Genomic DNA, 21,993 nt, shown 5'->3' with positions numbered 1-21,993 from the left:
CTGCTGCCAGCACTCACTTCTCGCTCTGTTCCCACAGGGTGGGAGAACGTCTATGGCTTTGACATGACCTGCATCCGGGACGTTGCCATGAAGGAGCCACTGGTGGACATCGTGGACCCAAAGCAAGTGGTGACCAATGCCTGTTTAATAAAGGTCTGCAGATACGGCTTGCTCGGGCCTGGGTGTGCGGGAACCCGGCTGTGCCACCTGGATGCTTGGGCCTAGAGTAGAGGCTACGCCAGCTCCTGCAGGGCCCCAAACTGTGAGGCAAGGCCACCCTGGCCAGAGCCTCTGGCAGCCCACAGTGACCCGTCAAAGCCGGCACTGTCGCTGAGCAGAGCTGGGGACAGAGTGCCACTGGACTCCACATGGCACAGTTGGGGGGTGGGCGGTGCATGTCCCTTGGTGCTGTGAGGGGGGAGGGGGGAGGGGGGGCTTGGAGGAGTATCCGAGGGAGGACATCCTGGAGGCTCAGGTTGGGGGAAGCCCCTCCATTCCGAGGGGACTGGCCTCTTAGGCAAGAAATCCCACACCTCAGTCTGCTGTGTGAGCAGCCTCACGCCCGCACCTCTAAGCACACATCTGACCCGGCCGCACGAAGCTCTTGTCATCCTGGGTGCCCTTGCTGGTACGGGCCCTCACATCTTGTCCTCCAAGGCTTTCTTCGGCGCAGACACAGAACAGCTCGCCAGCATCCTCTGCAGACCAGTCCTTACCCAGTGCATTCTTATCACTAAATATCCAAACGTGCTGAATTTGCTAGTGGACAGATAAAAGCCCCCCCTGAGACCTCCCCTCCCCCGCAGCCCTACACTCCTCCTAGAGGTAACGCTGTCCACAGGGTGAGCTGATCTTTCCAACCCTTTTTCTAAGTATCTGCATTTACATATGCTAATCCATCCTGTCTAACGTTGGAAAACTCTTGATATTTCACTGCTTTTTTTAAAGTCTAGAAAGACATCCGTCTCATAGGCTTCAAGTTAATGTTTTAATCGAAGAATCTGGGTTCACTGTGTCCGTTGTCATCAGCCCTCCCAGCCCTCATCTTGCTGAAGCCCACCTTCCCGCTCTGGTCCTGGGCACCTCACTGCTTTTTCGGGAACTCTGGGTGGACGCAACAGGGAAGAGCCCAGGGGTGAGGGGAGGTTTCTGCAGGACTGATGCAAACGGCTGCTTTGTCCAGGTGAGAACGGTCCCTTGTCCCTGGTCACAGTCTTCCTGAGAAGAAACGCAAGCCTTGTCACCATGGCATTTCAAAGAGACCTCAGAGGACAAATAAAACTAGATGTACCTCGGACAGGTCCCATCAGATAGACACCGCCTCCCTTTTGCAACATCCTGCCTGAGGATTCTGGCTCCAAGTCTAAGCCTTGGCCTCGCACCGAAGGGTTTTGCTGCTTCTTAACTCGGCCCTTTCTGAGTCCAGGCGGGGTTGATGAGGAGCAATCGTCCTCTTATTTCTTCCCACCAGCCCCTCTGTCCCCGAAGCCTCTCTCTCTGGCATCCCAAACAAGATCCAGCAAAGTACACCCCAAATAACTCACCCGTAGTGCAAAGCATTGCTGCCCATATTGTAGTATGAGTAGAAATCACCTGGTGCAACTGAATTTGCCAAAATGACGCACGGCAGCTGTATGGAACCGATGGGCGTCCATGGGGATAAGATTCCTTCAAAGTGCTTGGGCCCTGGGTCGCTCTCTGCCCCGCCCTGCAGGCGTGGCCACGGCACTTGTGCTCGTCCAAGGCTGGTCCCAGACTGGCCGGCTCTGTCCCCCGCTCCTTCCTCTCCCCCTCCAGCCAGGAACAGGCAAGGGTCTCTCCTTGGTTACACCTGAGTGCAGCCTGGGACTGTGGGTATGGGGTGGGGGCTGGAGCTCTGGGCCCTCCATGCGTGTCACCTTGCTTCCTGAGCTCTGAGAAGGGCAAGGACGGCTGTGTTTGCTTCTGCCACCAGGAGAGCCGTCCGTCAGCTCTCGCGAACGTGCTCAGCACCGTCTTCCCTGGGAAAACACTTGCCCTTCCTCACACACTTAAGTGCTATTTTCATCGCTATTAACGGTGCGGCTTGTGGCACTTTATTATAATTAAGACTGTTTTGACCAGACTTCTGCTCTGAGACATCCATTTGTAACGTGATGTAGTGATGGGGACAGCCTCGGCGGGGCCCCTCTGAGTCACCGATGCCTGCGGAGCCCTGCGCCTGGTGGGGCGGCCTGAGGCCGAGCCAGGGGTCTCGCTGGGGTCTCAGAGATGCTGCGGTGGTGGCTGCCGAAAGAGAAAGCCTTCTGGCAAAGGGATCAGGGCTCTGGGGGCCAGCATAATGTGTCTGCCTCTGGACACTTTGGGCCTGAGAGGAGGGAGGGCCCCGACCAGAGGCCTTTGTGTCTCTGAGGCCCAGCCACAGCTGGCTCACCCACACAGCCTGCCTGTCCCCACTCCAGAGACCAGCAGTCTCCTCCCTCGCGCCCATTCTAACGCAGATCATACTTTCAGTCTGGACGGTTTTTGTTCCTTCAGAGGCCCCTATTAAGATGCAGATGTCCATAGGACCTAGAGAACGCTGTCAGGGCACTGGTGGCTGACACTGGTTGATGGACATCTGAGACCCTATAGAGATGGAACCCCTGATAGATGGGGCGTTTCTGTGCGTGTGTGCGCGTGCGCAGGCGCATGATTGCTCTTGTGCACGCTGAGAGTGCTGAAGAAGTGAGGGGAAGACAGAGGAGAAAGGAACCAGGTCCGGGTGACTCACGGGGTCTACTTCCAGGTCCCTCTCTGAGTCCAGGCCAAGAGGCTTGGATATTTTTAGGTAAACCATAGAAAGTCGTGGAAGGCTTTAGATCCAGGGAGTAGCATAGTGTGAATGCATCTCAGAGAGATTAGTTGGTTGGTCTGAAGGAGAGGCCCGGGGAGGGGATGCGAAGGAGTCCTCAGGCAGGGAGACAGTTTTAGGAGAAGAGTGGTGCATGTCAGGGGTTACATAGCTCACTGAGGGCGCGCAGACCGTAACGTCCAGAGCCCGCGTCTAAAGGGCTCCAGTCTAATGGTGGGCACGGGGGCAGAGGCGGTGAGACCCCTGAGATGAGCCAGAAGCAGGGTGGAAAGACCAGGCGAGGCCCGTGGCAGAGGGCGCCCGAGAGAAAGGGACAGGGACCTTGGAAGGAGCCTGGAGCCTGGCGGGCTGGCCCCAGTGGAGAAGGAGAGGATGCGTCAGTGAATGCAGACAGCGCGGGCCCAGCCCAGTGGACTCTGCCGAAGCCCTTAACAAAATCACAGTTAAGCACAGCTGCTCTGAGAGTTTTTGGGCTGGAGGGACCTGCAGACACGTGGCCGAGAGGGATGGCAAAGGTCATAAGCTGACAGGTACTGGGGCTAAAAAGATTTCCCCAACGGGGGCAATGGCCCAAACTAACAAGGGGACCTGTAATGAAGGACCCTCCCCGCTGCACTCGGGTCCCAGAGAAAAGGATTATGAGAGGGGTGATGTGGGAGGGGCTTGGCCAGGTAAAGGCAGCAGGAGCCGGCAGAGTGCACTTCGAGGTCAGAGGCTGCTGGAAGTGGGTCCGAAATCAGGAGGGTGAAGGCGTCAGAAGTCATGACTCAGGAGAGGCAGTTTATGCTGGAGAAGAAAAGGTTTAGGGGCCCACGTGAGCACAAGCGGATGTTGGCTTGTTCCGTGGGTGGAAGTTACAGAGGCTGGTGTGGGCCCTGCTCGCTAGTTCTGAAGCGGGACCTACTGACTGGAGACATCGGGGAAGGACTGGCTGCCTGGTAGGCGGTGAGTGCATCCTCCCAGGGGGAGTGCGGGAGCCCATGGCAGCCACTACCTGGGGATGCTCCCCAGGGCTCTTGCATTCTCGGGGTAAAAGGGGACTGGCTTTCTAACCCCATCGAATTGTGCATGCCTGACCTGGGCTCACAGGGACCTTTAGTCCTGTCCCCCGTCCTTGAGCTTGCAGAAGTGATGTCACCGACATCGAGGGCTCCCACAGTCCCCTGCACCTGCAGTCCCACCCTCTTCCCAAGCGACAGGTCAGAGGGTGTCACAGCTGCTAGCCCGCACCGTAACAAGGCTCCGGGCTGGCTGGCTGCCTGGACCTCACCTGCGCCTCTGTCCACTGCCCTCCTGTGGAGACAGGACTTGGCTTTGCAGTCCCCAGGATGCTTTGCATCAGTTTTTCCTTTATTCATCCTAGAAACGTGTAGAGATAAAAGTCTCTGTCTCTTCGCTGCTCTTGTCTCTCCGCCGGAGACCCCTCTCTCCTAGCCATTCCCAAGATCTTCCATCATCCGGGTCTCAGGGGCGCCCCTGGGAACCGTTCCAGGCACACAGGTGTCTGTCTGGCCCATACAGAGCTTTCAGGACAGAGGTCTCTGCCCTACAGCCCGGCAGTAGGAGGTTCTCCCTTAGACCTCACTGAAGGTGGTCTGGATGCCTCCTGGGCCTTGGGGGGTCTGCTGTGTCTCGCTGGAGCCAACGACGGGTCAGCATCCTTCACGCGGGAAGAAGAGCATGTTGCAAACCATTGTTTATGATTCCCGCTCCCCGCAAGACGGATGTGCAGCCACTTCCCAGCTGAAACGGCTAGAATTATTCATTCCTTGTGTTGTCCATTCCTAGCTAGAACTGAAAAATTCTCACCCCCTTATTTCCCCCTTTCATTTTTTTTTAACTGTCCGGGCTTGTGATAAATGGTCAGCTGACTTCCCCAGGCTCAGTCCGTGACTGTGTGGGCTCGGTCCTCACTCCTGAGATAATACTCCATCCCTCGTATTGCTGGGAAAGGCGTCGTCAGGTCTGCGGGCATCTGGGAGGGCTTGACGGGGCACCCACGGCTGCTTGGATTCAGTAGGTCGGGGATGCCCTCCCCTCCCCACCCCGCCCCTTGGAACTTGCCCCCAGGTGATGCTGATGCTCTCCTCCAGGGACCCCACCGTGAGAACAGCTAGCTGCACTAGCCATGCAGAGGGGGACTGCTCTGAGGATATTTGGGTTGGGTTTGTGGATGCTCTAATGCTCCCTCCTCTCCTCTCCCCTCCCCCGCATCAGCACTCATCCTCAGAAGATTTACCTTCCTAATCCTGTTGTCCTCAGGCTCTGACTCAAATCTGTTTGCAGCATCGCCTTAGCAGACTCCACCCTAGAAAGGACAGAGGAGGTCATGGGGGGGGGGCTGGGAAGTCCCCCCGAGAGCCATGACACCCTGCGGAGTCTGCCATCCATAGTCTCCCTGGGGGATGAAGCAGAGGACGGCCCAGACCCGGTGGAGGCACTAAGGGTCCGCATTCTCTCTTCTCTGGGCTGCAGGAGGTGGACATCTACACAGTGAAGACGGAGGAGCTGTCCTTCACATCCGCCTTCTGCCTGCAGATACAGCGCAATGACTACGTCCACGCCCTGGTCACCTATTTCAATATCGAATTTACCAAGTGCCACAAAAAAATGGGGTTTTCCACAGGTGAGCCTTTTGCGGGCCTTCCAGACCCTCCTGGCCTCGTGCCAAGGCTCTGTGGGAAGTGACCTCCCCAGCCTGGACGTGGGGCAAGGGCCGGGGGCATCACCCAGGGGCCCTCACTTAGCACCTCCTAAGCCTCTCCAGCCGTGGAGGAATCGCACGTCCCCACGGTTTTGGCTGCCCGAGGAGAAGGTAAAAAACGTGTGGCTGGTGTGGCCAGAGCTGAGAGCAAGTGTCGGGTGGGGAGAGGCAGGCGTGGAGGCCACCTTTCAAATGCACGTTTGTTCATTTAGTGTTTCCCGAGCCCCCTCTGTGTGGGCGGAGGATACGGAGGGGAATAAGATCTCTGCCCACTGCCACGCCTCATGACAGACTCAGCGTCTGCTTCCCTAGGCTGCAACCCAGCTCTACGTCTCCTTCCTGTCTTCTCAGCTTCTGTCCGTCTTCATTAGGTCCCTGACGTGCTCCACACTCCTTCAGAGGTGCCTCATTGCCTGTAGCAGATAAGCCCAGATTGCTTAGCCTGGTAAATGACAGGGGGTTGGTCCCCTGACTGGCTCCATCCCACTTCCCCAGCCTCATCTCTCAGCACCCTTCGTGCTATGCCTTCCACCCCACCCCTTGGCTGCTGCTCACGCAGCCCAGCACACACTGGCCCTGCAGCTCTCTGCGCCCAGGCATCTTCAGTCCCTCGGCCGTGGCCTCTGCACGCCCCAACCCCTCGTCCATTCAGAGGGCAGGAGGGTCTTCTGTAACCCCCTGGGGCCACTGTGACCAAGTATTCCTCATGGTTCTGGAGGCCTCTGGAGTTTTCTCCTGAGGCCTCTCTCCTTGGCTTGCCAACGGCCGCCTTCTCGCCGTGTCTTCACACGGTCCTTCCTCTGTGCTCACTCCTGGTGTCTCTGTGAGTGTTCTAATCTCCTTGCTCTACAAGGGCACCAGCCAGATTGGATGAGGGCCCACACTAAGGGCCTCGTTTTAACTAAAGACATTCTCTCCAAATACGTTCATATTCTGAGGTCCCGGGGGTCAGGGCTCCAGCACATGAATTCTGGGGGGAGATGATTCAGCCTATGGCAACTCCCCTATCCCTCTCCTCACCTGGCCACCTCCGGCTCAGGCTGCATCTCTCAGCTCAGGTATTATGATCCCCTCCATCCCTCTAGGGTCAAGGTTAGGCCTCCTTCTCGGGGCTCCGTAACATCCTGTGCTTATGTCTGTCATGGCCATGCTTAAAGTGATACGGGTGCAGTCTAACAAAAAGATAACAAAAGGGTCTAAAAAGGGGCATAAAAAGTTAAGGAAAAAGACCTCTCCCCCATCCATCCCAATCCCATGCCTGAGAGGCATATTTGTTAACGATTTATTTCATAGCCTTCCAGAAAATTTCAGTGGTGCACAAGCAACTACATACCTATATACACTTTTTTTTCTTTTTATTTGAAATAATTATAGACTCACAAGAAGTTGCAGAAATAGTACATAGATTTCTCTGAACCATAGACCCAGCTGCCTCCGCTGGTGGCATCTTCCATGACAGGAGTACGACATCCAGCTACACTTTTCTTGAAAACACAGGTCGGCTCGCACCATAACACACTGCCCCCTGCTCCCTGTCTTTATTTAACCATATGTCTTGGAGATGCCGCCATAGCCGCACGGAGATATATCCAATCTCTTTTTTTTAAAAACAACCCCCCAGGATTCCAATGTAGGCTGTGCCATTATTCACTGAACATTTCCTTCGTTTTCTGCAGACCTGGGTCTCCCCACCGCTGGGCTCACATCTCATTCATCTCTGCCTTCCTAGCTCCTCCCAGTGGGGCGTGGCTCCGAGATTTCTAAACAAATCTCTGTTCAATGTGTTTGTGAAGCTAGGGTTCCTGCCCTGAGCATGTGTTCATCCTGACCACTCATGGGAGGTCTTCCTGGGAATTGGGAGCTTGGCGCCGGGGCTGAGTGAGCATGCACGTGGCAGGGATAGGTGAGTTCTACCAGAATTTGAAGATACGATTGTTCACTTCCGGAAGCCATGGCGTCAGTGGTCCTCTTTCACGCGGTGACAGTGATCCCACTTGATCATGTTTAGTCCTTTGTCTATGTTGCCCAGTTTTCTGACACCTTATTGATGTATTTTACATCTATACAGATGAATGACACTGGGTCTGCAGATTTGTTTTCTTGTGATCTCTCTCTCTCTGACTTTGCCAGCAGAGTAATTCTGATCTCGTAGAATAAGTTGGGGAGTGTTTCCTCCTCCTTTATCTGCTGGAAGAGTTTTTGAAGGATCAGTGATAGTTCTTTTTTAAATGCTTGCTGGAATTCCTTAGTGAAGGCACCTGAGCCTGGAATTTTCTTGTGGGAAAGAACGGACAAGAGACTTCACCTAATCCCTCACAGAAGGGCTTTTTTCCAAGTTGGTGTCTCCTGACCATCAAGACTAGGGTCTTCTGGTCTCCATCAGCCAGGCCAGCACTGGTGCCTCCTCATCCTGGGGAAGACCAGAGAGCCCCGATCCGGGTCATTGTCAGCTGCTACCCTCCCTACGGGAGCAGCAGACGAGCTTATCTTCTCAGTGGGTGCGCAGGAACAGCCAGCAGGAGGAAGTGGTATTTCACCTAGACCTTGAAGGGTGGGTGAGACTCAGCCTTGCAATGGTGAGGATTGGGGCAGTGAGGGCTGAGGAAGGGCCTGATCGCGGACGGTGCCTGTGACTGGAGGCCGGGGATGGAGCCACGGTGGCTGGCTCTGCTTCCTCCATCCCTGGGTGATGCCTCCCCCAGGGCCTGCCCTGCTGCAGGTGATGGGAAAGTCAGGGGGCAAGGGTACTCTGGAAAGAGTTCTGTGTCTCTGAAGCCCGGGCTCCAGCCCCGTAGCTCCAGGCTGCGTTTTTCTTTCCCTGAGATGATCTGTTTCCGGTGGATGCTACATGACAGCATGTAGCAGACGTCTTTACCATCTTGGCCATCTTTACCAGCTGGCATGGCTTTGGCAGTGGGCTTTACTCAGACCCTCTGCACTCTGACCAGCAAGGAAAGAATATTTCTTCTTTGTTTTTTAAGGACCTCAGATGCACAGAATTAGATTAATCTTAATTTGTGGTTCATGACATACTACCATCATTGGATCATGCACAGTTCACTTTTTGCTTACTTTTTAATTAATACAAGGGACACCTGTGAACTTGCCACCTAACTCAGTAATAGATTGTAAATAAAGTGTTATTAATTAGAATGTAATAGTAACCAGAATGCATTATTAACTAGAAGGTAATAATTCTAATGATTATTAGATTGTAAATACATTAGTTAATATCAAGAGATAGACTATTGTTAATTAGAATGTAAATATTAACCAGAAATACATTATGAATAAATATAATATGATTATGCTTATAATTAATAAATGCAAGTAAAGTAATTCAGAGTCACATAATAAATCCCTGTGAGCTCACCATCTAACTCAAGGACTTAAATACTACCAATACCTTCGCAGCTACCGCTACCTGGATGGTCCCGTCTTATCCCCTCCCCCCACATCGCCTCTAAACGAACATTATCCTGAATGTTCAGTTCCTTATCCCCTGCTATTTTAAAAAAGCTTTATCACGCGTAGGTGTAGGCCTAAACAAGGTATCGTTTGGTCTCAGCTGGCTTTGAACTTCAGGCGAAGTGCAGCCTGCTGTAAGTGGCCCCTCCCCATTGGCCCCCAAGGTTTGCAGCTGCTCCGGGACACCCACGCGAAAGCACGTCACGGATTGTGCAGCTTGGAAACAGTCCCCGTGAATGGTGCTGGTGTTTGCCTGCTGCGGCTCTGGGCAGAAGCCGCTGCAAATGGGCACAAGCACCCAGGGCTCCAGGCTGTGCCAGCACAGCTGCCCCGCCCCTTAGACACAGCCTCCTCGGAGGGCGGGGTAGGAAATGGGAACTGGGCCGCCTGGGGCTACTGCTGCAAGGGCAGTACCCAGAGTAGAAGCAGGCCTGCGCCAAGTCCTAGTTTTTCCAGGAAAAGCCACAAGGCAGGGCGATCAGGCCGTGGAGGTGCTCTTAAGTGAGCTCCTTTCCGGGCCTTGGGCTCATTATGAGTGAAATGACATGGTTGGACCTCGACTGCCTGGCAGCCCCTTCCTAGATTTGCCACCCTGTGACACTGAGCCATTTTCTCAGGTCAGAGAAGCTTCTTCATGCATAGTCTTGACTTCTCCAAAAAGCCTGTGAACCCCCTGGGGAACAGAATTACAAATTTACAGCTAGAAAAAGTATTAAATTCCAGAAAGAACTACCAGCCACTTAGCCATTGGGAAGAGAAAGAGGAAGCAGGATTCCACTCTCTCTCCAGAAGCACCAGGAAAAATCTTCCTGTGAGAGGCTCCAGCCATTTGTTCCTGCAGCCCCCTGTGCACCCCACCTCCATCCTCGGTCACAGCTCCCACCGGACTTTAGGGCCAGCTACCTGAGTGTCTTCTCACTTAGGCTGCAGGATCTCAGGGGGCGAGGCTGTACTGGCTGCTGTTCCCCACATTTAGGACCACATCAGGCACATGGCAGGCATCCTGAGTGGATGTCTGCTGAATGAATGAATGATTGAATGAATGCCTGAATGAGTGAATGCATGCGTGAGTGAATGTATGAATGAGTGAATGAGTGAATGCATGCGTGAGTGAATGTATGAATGAGTGAATGAATGAATGCCTGAATGAGTGAATGCATGCGTGAGTGAATGTATGAATGAATGAATGCCTGAATGAGTGAATGCATGCGTGAGTGAATGTATGAATGAGTGAATGAATGAATGCCTGAATAAGTGAATGCATGCGTGAGTGAATGTATGAATGAATGAATGCCTGAATGAGTGAATGCATGCGTGAGTGAATGTATGAATGAGTGAATGAATGAATGCCTGAATGAGTGAATGCATGCGTGAGTGAATGAATGAATGTGTGAATGACGGTACGGTCATAACGAGGAAGCCTGAAAGCCATTTACACTATCTTGAAGGTTGTAGTTGGAGCGGAGCGGGAGGGAAAGGCTTGTCCACTGACCAGAACTCTGGATATGGTCCACGGTGATACTGAACGCTCACCCTTGTGCACAGCAACTTTCTGGGGAATCCCTAGAACATTCCAGACCACGACAATGAGGCAGCACGGCTTTACAGGCCAGAGCCATAGTTGATGGATAAATGAAAGGATAGACCACTTTCCACAATGATTAAATAACCACCTAATGCAATGGCTTGGCAATACCCTAACCTGGGCCTGCTGTGTTACAGATAAGGGGACCATATAATTCATCTTTCAAATGAGGACACTTTGAGAGTGAAAGGGAGAGCTACAGATAACCACACCAGGAAAACGGTCCTGGGCACAGCAGGAGGCTAGTCATGCTCAGTGTATCCTTTCCCCTTCCCATCACCTATCCTCACAGTCCCTTGGGAGATAAACTTTCTGCAGATGTAGAAAATGAGCCCCAGGGTCGCAGTGCAAATGCATGGCAAAGTGGAGACTGGACACTGGGCCTACTGTTGCCTAATTAAATGTCCCTTCCACTGATACCCACCCAAGAGATGTATTAGATGTAAATGATTGAGTCTGCACAGCAACTGGCTGTGTATCTACACCACCTGGGGGGAGACTTTTACGTCTTGGCAAGCCCGCCCCCATCTCACACCCCAGAATTACTGAATTCACATCTCTAGGACTAGAGTCAAAACATCTGAATTGTCATCAACTTTTCCTGGACACCTTGGTGGAGAACCTGCATTGAGAAAACTGCTTTAGCAATGAGTCCGTGGACCCATCATGGAAATGAGATGTTTGGGGAAGTTCTTAACCTTTTGATGTTGATGTCAAGGGGAAATATCACTCTCCTCCCACCCAAGGTGGGTGTCTTTTGGGGGACCAGCGTCAGAGGTGGACTTCTGGGCTTGCTGGCTGGCAGAGCTGAGCCAGTGAAGTCTCTGGAAGTCTCACAGGCATCCGATTAGGAGGCAGAAGTTAGCTGCTGGAATCTTCTTGCCTGAGGGCTTTAAGAACAGGAGACACACCTGTCTGGGTTGGCGTGGGTGGCAGCGGGGGTGGGAGTGCTGTCAGTCATACGCTGCCATCCTCTGCACACCCCGGAGATGATCTTTTGACAATTCGTTTAGATGTCGTTGGAAGGGAAGGTGCTGGGAGCAGGTGGACTTTGCCTGTGGACTGCAGTATGCCTTGGAGGCCAGGAAGGCTGTCTGTGTTTGGGGATCCAGGATCTGAGCGGCACAGACTCTATGTTCATGATCCTCCTTCAAGCCCTTCCAAATCCTCAGGCTGCCTCCCCTCCACTAGACCTTGAGTTTGCATCGATTTCCTAAATGCACACATCGAAGGCTACTCGAGTATCCAAACCACTGACATTTGATCAAGCTAGTTCATTGCAAAGGACACAGACAGGCAGACTCTTCACCACCATTAAAATAGATCTTGGGGTCTGAACGATCTTGGTCTGACGGGGCATACGGTAAATCCCCAGTTGGGCTGCGTGTGCACTCCTCCGGGCTGGACCGCAGGTGTGCATACGGTCGTGGGACAGTCCCAGTCCTTCCTGTGATTAAAACTCTGCCTTCTAGTGATTCTCAGTGCCTAGCCTTTCTTCTGCCTCCAAAGCCATCTATAAGGCCACATATAAGTCTTTCCATGTGACAGACTTTGAAGTATTTGAAAGGCACTTATTACACCCTCCCTAAGTCTTCCCACCTTTAGCTCTGGTCCTAAGCAAAGAGGGGATCAGTGTTAACGAGTCCTGCATCCTGGTGGAGGGAGGGAAGAGCCTGAAGGGCACGAGGAACTGACTGGAAGACGGGTTCTTCTACAGCCCTTAGGTTCCAAAGCCGCAATGTCACCGAACACCTCTGGGGACCTTGAGGCGTCACAACACGCCCCCTCTGGGGCTTTCTACCATCGTTCATTTATTCGGTACTCACAGACCTAGCAAGGGTGGTGATGGGCTCTGAGGATAGAGTAGTAAGCAGACCCCGGCCCTCATGGAGATTGCAGTCTTGTGGAGGACACAAACACGTAAAAAGAGACAGAGGCCGTTATGTAAGGGCATGACAGCCACCGTGGTAACATAAGCCCAGGGTGCCCTTAATCCAGCTGGGTCAGGCAAGGCTTGCCCAAGGATGTGACCTTGAAGAATGAGGAAGGGAGAGGCTGGTGATGAGGGAGGGAAGTGTCCCAAGGACGGCTGCTGCTGAGGAAGGGGGCCCATAAGACAGGACCCCTCGTCTAGTTGTAGAATTTGTAGTGTGCCCAGAGGGATGGATGGGATTTCATGGCAAATACAGGGGAGGGGAGGTGCAAGCATCAGTCAGTGTGGCTTTGGATCATGCATGAGGTGTGAGCTGTGGATCAGCCTTGGGTCTGTGGAATGAGAGGCATCCCCAATTTCTAGTCATCCAGGTAGGAAGGCGCGGCTGAAACCCCAGGGCAGGCCTGGGCCAAGGGAAGTAGGATTGGTTTTAGGACAGAGAGGCAGGCAGGGAAAGCTATGTGTAGGCCTGGGGTGTCAGTGGAATTGGCGAAACTGGCTTAGCCGTGGAGTTGGCATGAATGGTGTCATTTAAGGGGAGACGGGATGCACCACCCTCCAGATCTCTCCCCTACAATGTCTGAAAGTCTTCACTCTGCTGAACTAATGAAAAACAGTAGCATTTTGAGATGCGTTGTGTTAATGCCGTCCCTTGTGTGGCTTTGTAATATCAGCTTGTTTCTCTTCTGATCCCCAGCGAAGACCCGCAGTCCCGAGGGGGTGGGGCCTTGATCCTGGGAGGAGGCCCTGAGCTGAGCGGGGTGTCCTGTGGGCTTGGAGCAGGCGCAGGGGCTGGGTGCCTGACCCAGTGAGAGCGCTTGCTGCGGTGTTCAGTGAGTCCCAGAGGAAGCCCAGCAGCGTCCGCGCGGGGTCCTGGCCCCTCTGAGACGTCTTCTCTAACCCTCCTTCTCATCCTTCAGCCCCTGACGCCCCCTACACCCACTGGAAGCAGACTGTCTTCTACTTGGAAGACTACCTCACCGTCCGGAGGGGGGAGGAGATCTACGGGACCATATCCATGAAGCCAAATGCCAAAAACGTGGTGAGTGCTGAGGCAGCCTCTGTGACGCCAGGGTCAGAGAGGAGGAGGGACCCTGGGGGCCGGCTTCCAGGGAGCTGCCAGGACCCACTTGCCCGGGGGGGCCTGGCTGCCTTGTGCACAACCAGAAAAGTTACAGGGGAAGCGGTAGGAAGGCGGGTTTGGATGTGATGGCCTCCTTCAAGGACTCCAGCCTGGACCCCTTAAGACTGGGGAACTGGAGCCTTACTTTAGGACACCCTGGGCACCCTCCCAGCCTTGAGGACAGCTTCCCGCCCTTGGTGGGAGGTGTTCTGAGAACAGAGGCTGTGGCCATGGACTTTGCCTCATTTAGGACCAGCTGAGCCAGGAAAGAACAGTGTGTGGTGGCTTTTGGAAGACCAGGTTCGCATTCCTCAGGCTGGCCTGGGGGGCTGGAGGCCGTGTGATTCTTTCTGAGCCCCCTGGGGTGCGGGCACGTGCCGGGCAGGCGCCGAGGGTGCTCCGAGGCTTCCGCCCTGGGAGACTCAACCGCCCCACTTCTCCTGGGATGAAACCAGAGGGAACATCTCTGTATTCTAACAGGAAGGACTTAGGTTAGAAATCAAAGGCCTTCCCGTGAGGGTAACGAGGCACCGGAAGAGGCTCCCGAGGCCTGTTGGTGGGGAGTGGAGTTCTGAGCTGGAAAAGCCTAGCGGCGCAGATGCGCCCGGCCCTCTGCCTGCGGGGAGGGGGGCGGTCCCCGCCTCCTTCCGCGCTGATGCCCTGGCTTCTCCTTCTTTGCAGCGAGACCTCGATTTCACAGTAGACTTGGATTTTAAGGGACAGCTGTGCGAAACATCTGTATCTAATTACTACAAAATGCGTTAGCACACGTGGGAGGCTGCAGAGAGCGAGCGAGCACGGAAACTCACCTCCATCTGAGGCGCCGCCACAAGGGACCCTGTTTGCAGGACTACACGCTCCAAACCGGAGTCTGACACTCTGCCCTTGAGCTTGGTGAACTCAGCCGGCCTCCTGAGGGCCCTGCCACTGGACAGAGGGCCTCCAGCTCCTCGGCTGTGCTCTGGGGGCCCTTCTCAGAGGCTCTGTCGTCCCGACAGAGAGCCACGGCCAGCGCGGCAGCCGGGCCCCGATGGAGGAGTCCACGCGTGTCCCCATCGTCCTCCTTAACCGTGACTCTCGGATCTTCAAGTTTTGCATGCTGCAGGCATCTAGGACAGATTGCTTCACTAGACCCTGGAGACTAGCGTCTTTGATAGCATAAGCCAGACTCTGTGCGTGCGGCGGTGCGCGTGCGCATGCGCGGACAGCATACCTATTAGTTCCTTTACCCGGCGCACTGGTATGTGCTTGCCTATACAGCCAAGCGGTAACGTCTGTGTTCATCCAGGGCTGTGTGCGTGTGTGCGTGCGCGTGTGTGCGTAGAATATATATTACTCTCAGAGGAGATTCTGTTGCTTTCGAATAGGAATTTGTTTTGTGATTAGTTCTCCCTCTTCCCCACCCCTTCCCAGCTATGAAATGTCCTCTGTACTAGCTCCGGTCTCCTTTTGACTAGACTGTGGCTCCGAACCCTGGACCTAGGACCATGCACTCCGTGGGCGCTCAATAAATGCACATGAGAGCGAAGCGATGGGGCGGCTGTGTTCTCCGTGCTCTGGGCGTGGGGTGGGGGGCGGGGCGGGAGGAGGTCAGAGGCCACAGTGGAACAGAAGATGCAATCGTGCCGCTCCCAAAAGGAAGGCAGCTCCTTGGTAAAGGGAGCCTTGCAGCTAGGACCAGTCCAAGGGCTTCTCCCTTGTGACCCTCACGGGTGGCAGGAGAGTCCTGCAGCTGGGGTGGGGGGACATGAGTTAACCTCAAGTGCTCCAGAATGGGAGGCGAGGTGTAGCCTGGAGAGAGGCCAAGGTCGGGGCGGGAAAGGCTGGGAGGGTCCAGAGGAAGCAGGAGGTGGTGTGAGCTCACGGTCCTGGGCTGCTAGTGTGAGACGAGGGCAGGGTCTGAGGGCAAGGCCGGTGGAGGCACGGGCCAGGGCGTGGTGGTGGACAGTCTCATTCCTGCTCTCCATCACCCCATTACTGGCTGCCTTGGTGGGTGTCTGCCCTGGCCTGCATCCTCCTCATCAGTGGGACCCCCCCCACGTCTTGAACAGGGCACCCACAGAGCCCAAGCAAAAGAACTTGGGTCCTGGAGGTGACATCCTAGGTCCTACGGAAGCTCCCTTCCCAGAGTGGTTGCTAAATCTTCAGTTCCCAAAACGATTTCTGCCATGCCACCTCTACCGCTTTAGCCTCTGGTCCCATCGTGGAGAGGGCAGAGCCAGATGGGGGCCTGCCGGGTCAGCAGAGGCCTGGGATTCTTCGAAGGCCCGGAATGTTCCCTTCTTGGTAAGGAGCAGAAGGTGTGAGCTACTGCAAGGGCCTCAGGGAAGTGCCTGGTGACCCCTGATGCCCTCCCGGGCTGGAGAGAGCCCTGGGCAGGCAGAGCTGGTCCTCCAGCAGGGCTGCCTCATCCCATTGTCTGCAAGTCACACACTGTCATTGCATTTGCCATCCGGCTCCGAGGGACAGGTGTGCCCTGGACCAGGCAGGGCCTCTGGAGTTCTTTACCTGTCCCCGTTCCCCACCTTGCTGCTCCAGGGCTCAACCGCGACAGGAATGAGATCTCTGTGCTCGGGATGATCACTTGATGAAAAGATGGGGCCTCACCCGTGGGCAGGGACCAGACCAAGCTGCCTTGAGGATTCAGTTGCCGAGGAGCCTGAGGGCTGCCTCTTTGGTGTGGGAAGGAGAGAGCCAGGCTGGCCTGTAGGTGGGTGTCCTGGGAATGGCAGTGCCCAGGAAAATGACAACTGACTCCAGTGGCAGTGGCCCCTGCCCTTTCATTGCCCTCTGGCATCTGCGTACGTGTTGGCTTCCCCGAAGCCCTGGGAGTTGGGCACGGAGGCCCTGCCCACATTGGTAGCTGAGCCTCTGGGCCCCAGGGGGAGGAGGAGTGGGGTCCTGGGGGAGCTGGGCCCCCACCTCCACACCTGCTCACGTGTCCTCTCCTGCCCTGCTCAGTCCTCTGCATCTCCGGCTGGGGAGGCCTCTCTTTGTAGCTAGAGACAAACACAGTGCAAATCGTGGAATGCTTTTGTCCACATGCTTTGGACAAGAAAAATAGAGAAACGTAATCAGGGAGAACAGTGAGTGCGTTAAAAGAAGGAAGGGGGTTGAGGAAGGACGGGGGGTCCCCCAGAGGGCACGCGAGGGGAGCCCCTTAGTGGGAGTCGGGGAGCCCCTGGATTCTGCCCATCCCTGGGCAGGGAGCCCATCCAGCTTTGGAGAGTTCCACCCATGGTCCACAGGGCCAAATCCCACATGGCCACCAAGAGCCAGCAAGGTTGATGACCTTCCGGGAGCTCTGGGCATTTGGGAGCTGCAGGCGTTCCTGACACCCCTGGGGGCCGGGAGGGGAGGCCCAGGCTGGGCAAAGGCCTGGCAGTATTGCGGGCCTCTCCAGGCAGAAGATGAGAAGCGGGCACCCCCGCGGCCTCACCCGAGCCTCGGGTCTTCAGCACCTGCCACCCTGGCTCCCTGCTCTGCCTGTGGGCTGCAGGAGTGAAGTCTGGAGAGTGTGGAGGAGCACCTCCACCACGGCCCCCTCCCTCCTGCCCGCAGCAGCGCTGCAGTGGGACTGTCATCTCCCCTGATTCAGTGGGAAATAAGCAGTGTCTGCTCTGAGCACATTCGCGATGGGATAAGGGCTCAGCTCAACAGCAGGGATGCTGCAGAGACCATGTCACTTGTGAAAACTGTTTTTCCCTGACTCTGCCTATTTCTTTTTTCCTTCCTTCCTTCCTTCCTTGACTGTACCCGACTCAGTAGTAACTTTCTCCGTGTCCCTCTCCTCCCTCTCTGGGGAATTTCTCCCTTCCATCCCACCCCACGTCTCCCCAGGCCTGCAGCCGCGGTGCCCCTTTCGTGGTCTTATTTGGCCTGGATAGTTCATGGGCCCCTCTGCGCTTGCTCTGAGGTCCACTGCAGGCTTGGACTTCCCCACTGGGCCACAAGCTCCAAGGGCAGAGATCTGCCTCTTTCTGCTGGAGTTTCCCCTGGACAGAATGGGGTGCAGGTGGGAGGGACAAGGCAACAGTGGACCAGCTTGACTCCCGCGGAACGTGCCCTGGAACTACCCAAGGACCCCCAGGCTCCTGTCCCTGCGATCTGTGCCCCTCGGGGGATGCCCGTCTCCCCTTTGCCAGGCCCTCCCTGGTCCGCTCTCAGCAGCCTTCCTCTCCTCTGGGCACCACACCTGGTACTGCACCGATAGGCCCAGCGAGGTTCCAGACCTCAGTAACGGGACGAAATTAAGCCAGACCTCCCAGCCCGTCCCCATGCCTCAGGGCGGTCGCCCGGTCAAGCGCCTGCCCCTGGCCTACTGGCCAGTTCAGATCCTTGGGCTCCTGCCCTGCCTTGTCTCCCATCTGTAAGTCCCAGGTCCCACATAGGACAGGAGCTCGGTCTTGTTTTCACAAACCCCCCTCTCGACTACTTGGAGGGTCCCCAGCCTGGTTTCTGGAGCCCTCTTCCTAAAGACAGGTTTTTCTGGATCCCTGCTCCCTGGCTGGCATCTTGAATGGCACCTCCCTGCATGCCGGGTTTCTGAGCACAGCCCCACCTGTGAGGCATCCTACCTTACAGGCTTGGGCGTGTGGAGCCCAGACCCTTGGCCTGTGGTCCTGTGATGGCTGGGAGGAGTCTGGCTTCCTGGGGATGGGAGATCACCTCACACCTGTCTGACCACACTGGATGTGCCCGGCTCACGTCCAGAGCCTCCGAGGCCGCTCTGCCCTCATCCTGTTGGAAACAGCCCATATTCAGCTGAGACTCAGACACAGCCTGCTCAGTGAGCAGAAATTCAGCCAACAAACATGTATTGGAAACGGCATGGGCTCCAGGCACTGGTAACAGAGCAGAGTCCGCAGCACCGTCCCTGCCCTTGGGGCTCCAGGTACGCACTGCGGGCTGGTCAGTCTCTGGGTGGGCGGGGCCTGCGCTTGCCCCAGAACTGAGAAGCGGGGTCCCTCAGCCGTTCTCCCTGACCACCCCACCTCTCCCCCGTTCCCTGCAGTCTTGGCCGCCTCAGCAGGGGACACAAGCTGTGTCCAGGTGGTGGTAGGGGGCCTGATCTGCTCTAGAGAGAGAGACCCTGCTGAATTTCCCTGCTCTCCGCAAACTGCCCACGGCGGCCCAGCCTGTCACTTTCAGAGAAGGCCCGGAGCCCTTCCCGTACCCTAGCGATAGGTCATCTCTCACCGCAGAAGTGAAAAGGGTCTTTACCAACCTCTAGGCTGTAGCCAATGACTCGGCCTCAAGAGAAGCCAGAGCACACAGGGCAGAGGAAACCCCTAGGGTGCTGGGTCAAGGACCCAGGCCCATGCGATCCCCACCTCCCAAGGCAAGCGTCCATCCCTGGATGACTCTGCCACATGACGCAGGTTTGGAGCCAAAGGACCCGGTCGAACCCCAGCACTGGCGCTTAACTAACCGCGTGAGTCTGGGCCACGTAAGACTGAAAGGAGGTAACACGGATGAAATGAAAGAACTAGAAAACACGTTTGGAAATGGAAAGAAAGTACAATGGAAGTTCCAGTTATGGTTACCATAGTAATAACATTTCTGCCTGCATTCCAACCCTGTCATTGAGAAGCACGGCTGGGTGCTAGCGCCTGAGGCCCGTGGGCCTCTGAAGGCCCTAGGACAGCAGCAGGCACTGCCATCCACGGTCAGCAGCTGGCTAGGCCCTGGGGCTGCAGGCTGAGGCCCCAGGTCCGGGGACAGCACTGCAGGCCACACACGTGTAGAGTTCTGCCAAAAGCCTTGGGCAGGAGTGGCCTGCTTTGTGGCTCTGCTCATTAGCTCATTAGAGGCTTCCCACGTGGCTTGCTGAGGTCTTGACGTTTGTCACCCAGCCCTTTGGCAGGCAGCGACCCCCTGGCGCCAAGACACATGTGGCCTTCCATTAGAATGAAAAGCTCCTCAATTACTGAGATGCCACAGCCCCACCTGGGGTGCTCTGGGCAGGGCCTTCCCTTGTGGCTGTCTCTACCTGCATTTCTAAGAACCTCCTGGTGACCTTGAGGCCCAGCTGGCCTGGGGACTGAGATGCATCCTGGAGAAGCGCAGTAGGAATCTGCAGCCTTCACTTCACCTTGAATTCAACTCACACTGCTTTTCCCAGGAAAAGTCATATTTGGTTTGGGTCAATAACATACTCAGTTTCTCTAATGGGGACACCTATTCTCTTTGATGGCTAGAGTGAGAGACTCAGAAGTACATTCTGGAAACCAGCAAGAGAGAGGAGGCGGGGACCAATAAGACCGTCAAACCCATCTTGACTGCAGTAACAGCCACAGAAATGCTCCAGAGCTGTCTGGCTATACTGAACAGTAAATAACCGGCCAACACTCCACTGTCATAAATCGTCATTACTGTGACAGAGGCATGTGCCACTATGGCGTGGTGAGTCGGGAGAAGAACAGAACAGGAGGGTCCTTCTCTGTGCTCAGGGCCAGGAGTGCGTCTCCCAGGAGAACACCTATGCGGGAAGGAAGGTGTGATCACCAAACGTGGAAGACCTACCTGGCAGGGGAAGGAGACACACTCCCACCTGTTACCTGGAGGTGGCTCCCAGCTTAAGCGTGAGTGCTGAGCCATCCTCAACACAGTGGCTCAGGTTCTGGTCCCAGCTGGACCTAGGAGAGCTATGTGAGAAGCCTCTTCCAATTTCCTCATTCCATAAACTTGTCGCGGTCCCTCCTGGGTAGCAGACCCTATGCCGGGCACTGGCAATAGAGCAGAGAACAAAGCAGGCGCCAGGAACAGATGCTCCACAAGAGGGATACATATTACGACTGTTAGGGGACTGTTAGGGGATCAAGAGAGCCTCTCTGAAGATAAGACTTTAAACGGAAGCTTGAAAAAGCAGAAGAGGAAGGGAGAGGAAGGGAGAGAGAGGTAGGGGATGCGTAGGCAGAAACGGCAGGTGCGAAGGCCCCGCCCAAAGGAGTCCACACAGGGAGGCACGTGTGAAAAGAAGAGCAGAGAAAAGGAAAAGGCTGGGGCTGGGGGAACGGGGAGAAGGGAGGCCTAGGATGCAGCCGGGGTCTGCGGTCGAGAGCCTGTGGCCATGTCAAGCAGACTTTTTCCTCGGTCACTGAGTAGACACTGGAGCTTTAATCAGGAAAGTGACAGGACAAGGTTTGCAGGCCACACACGTTCTCAAGCTAATGAACTCAATTTGGCAGTCGCTTCCCCTGGAAAATGGCAATAGACTTAACTTATTGCCTATTTCAGAAAATCAGCCACAGAAAATGGACATGCAAAGTACAGCCGGCAGAACCCCTAGGAGCCCCGGGTGGAGGATGGAGAGGAGGCTTCTCCGGATGCTGGTGGAAAATGGCCGGAGTTCAGATGGCTGCCTTGTAGGACTGCCTCTCCCCAACAGGGAAGCGCAAAGGGGCAATCTGTGCAGCTCTGAGATCGTTTCCCTCTTCCTTTCTGGTGTCGGGTCGTACTGTTCTTCCCACAAGGATGGCTCGGGGGATGTAATTGTCTGGGAGGCAGGAGGGTGCGTAGGGTCCGCATCAGGCTGACGTGTGTGCCGGGATGGTTCTGCTGTCTTCAAGCCCCAGGAGGCTGTTTCCAGGGGACCGTGGTGCTGGTGTCACTTTCCACTCACAGAGCGTATTCCTGAGCATCTTTCAGGGTCTCCATGGGTCGTAATGGGTTTCTGATGTTATGACAATTGCTTTCTGGCCACAGTTGGTTAGCTCGGTTGGCTGGAGCTTGAAGCCAAAGACACAGGCTTCTCAGGCTCCCACTCAGCTTCACAGTCATTGATGGCACCTTGAACTCCAGCCAGCCTAAACAGACCTGGGGCTGTAGCCTGGCTCCTCCAGCTAATGGCTGAGCCCTGCAGCGAGGTACTGGAATTGCTCGTTCCTGTGTGAAGACTTCCTCTTAGATGGCATCTTGATCGCACCTCTGTCCCAGGCTGTTGCGAGGGTTAGATGAGACAGGACTCGATGGCCGGGAACACATCCTGCTCAGGGAGACGGTAGCTCCCTGTTCTCAGAACTGAGGGTCCCAAGCAAGAATGTGCAGGCACCCCTGGGAGGGAGAAGCCCCTCCAGGCAAAGCCTCTGCCCACAGTGGGTCAGAGTGCTTGCTTCCTGGGGCCAAGGGGACAAGGTACACGATCCGCCGTTGCCTGGAAACGATTCCGAAGGAAGCTTGAGGATGCCCGGATTAGAGACGGGGTGGGAAGTCAGAGCAGGGCCAAGGCTTGGGGGACTTCAGGCTGTTAAATGGGACTCACGCCACCCGCCACGTGGTGCAGAGTTGGAGCCAGAGCGCACACCTGCCCGTGGTGGTAGGCTCGCGCGGTGTCGTCATGGAGGAC

The 21,993-nt window shown here is 55.5% G+C and overlaps 1 protein-coding gene across 1 annotated transcript in view; it reads left to right on the top strand.

Moving 5' to 3' along the window:
* Positions 1-14,411, top strand: part of PRMT8 (protein arginine methyltransferase 8) — a gene marked incomplete at its 3' end in the record, with an annotated part of 81,131 nt that extends 66,720 nt beyond the window's left edge. Inside the window, exons 7-10 of the mRNA XM_082635603.1 lie at positions 38-153; positions 5,309-5,459; positions 13,444-13,565; positions 14,328-14,411. Coding sequence (XP_082491729.1) covers positions 38-153; positions 5,309-5,459; positions 13,444-13,565; positions 14,328-14,411 — 473 coding nt within the window. The remainder of the gene's footprint in view (positions 1-37; positions 154-5,308; positions 5,460-13,443; positions 13,566-14,327) is intronic.
* Between the last annotated feature and the right edge of the window lie 7,582 nt (positions 14,412-21,993).

The sequence above is a fragment of the Mesoplodon mirus genome (genome assembly GCF_964341445.2).
Source record: "Mesoplodon mirus genome assembly, chromosome: 11".
Taxonomy (NCBI): Eukaryota; Metazoa; Chordata; class Mammalia; order Artiodactyla; family Ziphiidae; genus Mesoplodon; species Mesoplodon mirus.
Note: the sequence above shows the minus strand (reverse complement) of the source record. Positions and strands in the feature narration are given on the sequence as shown.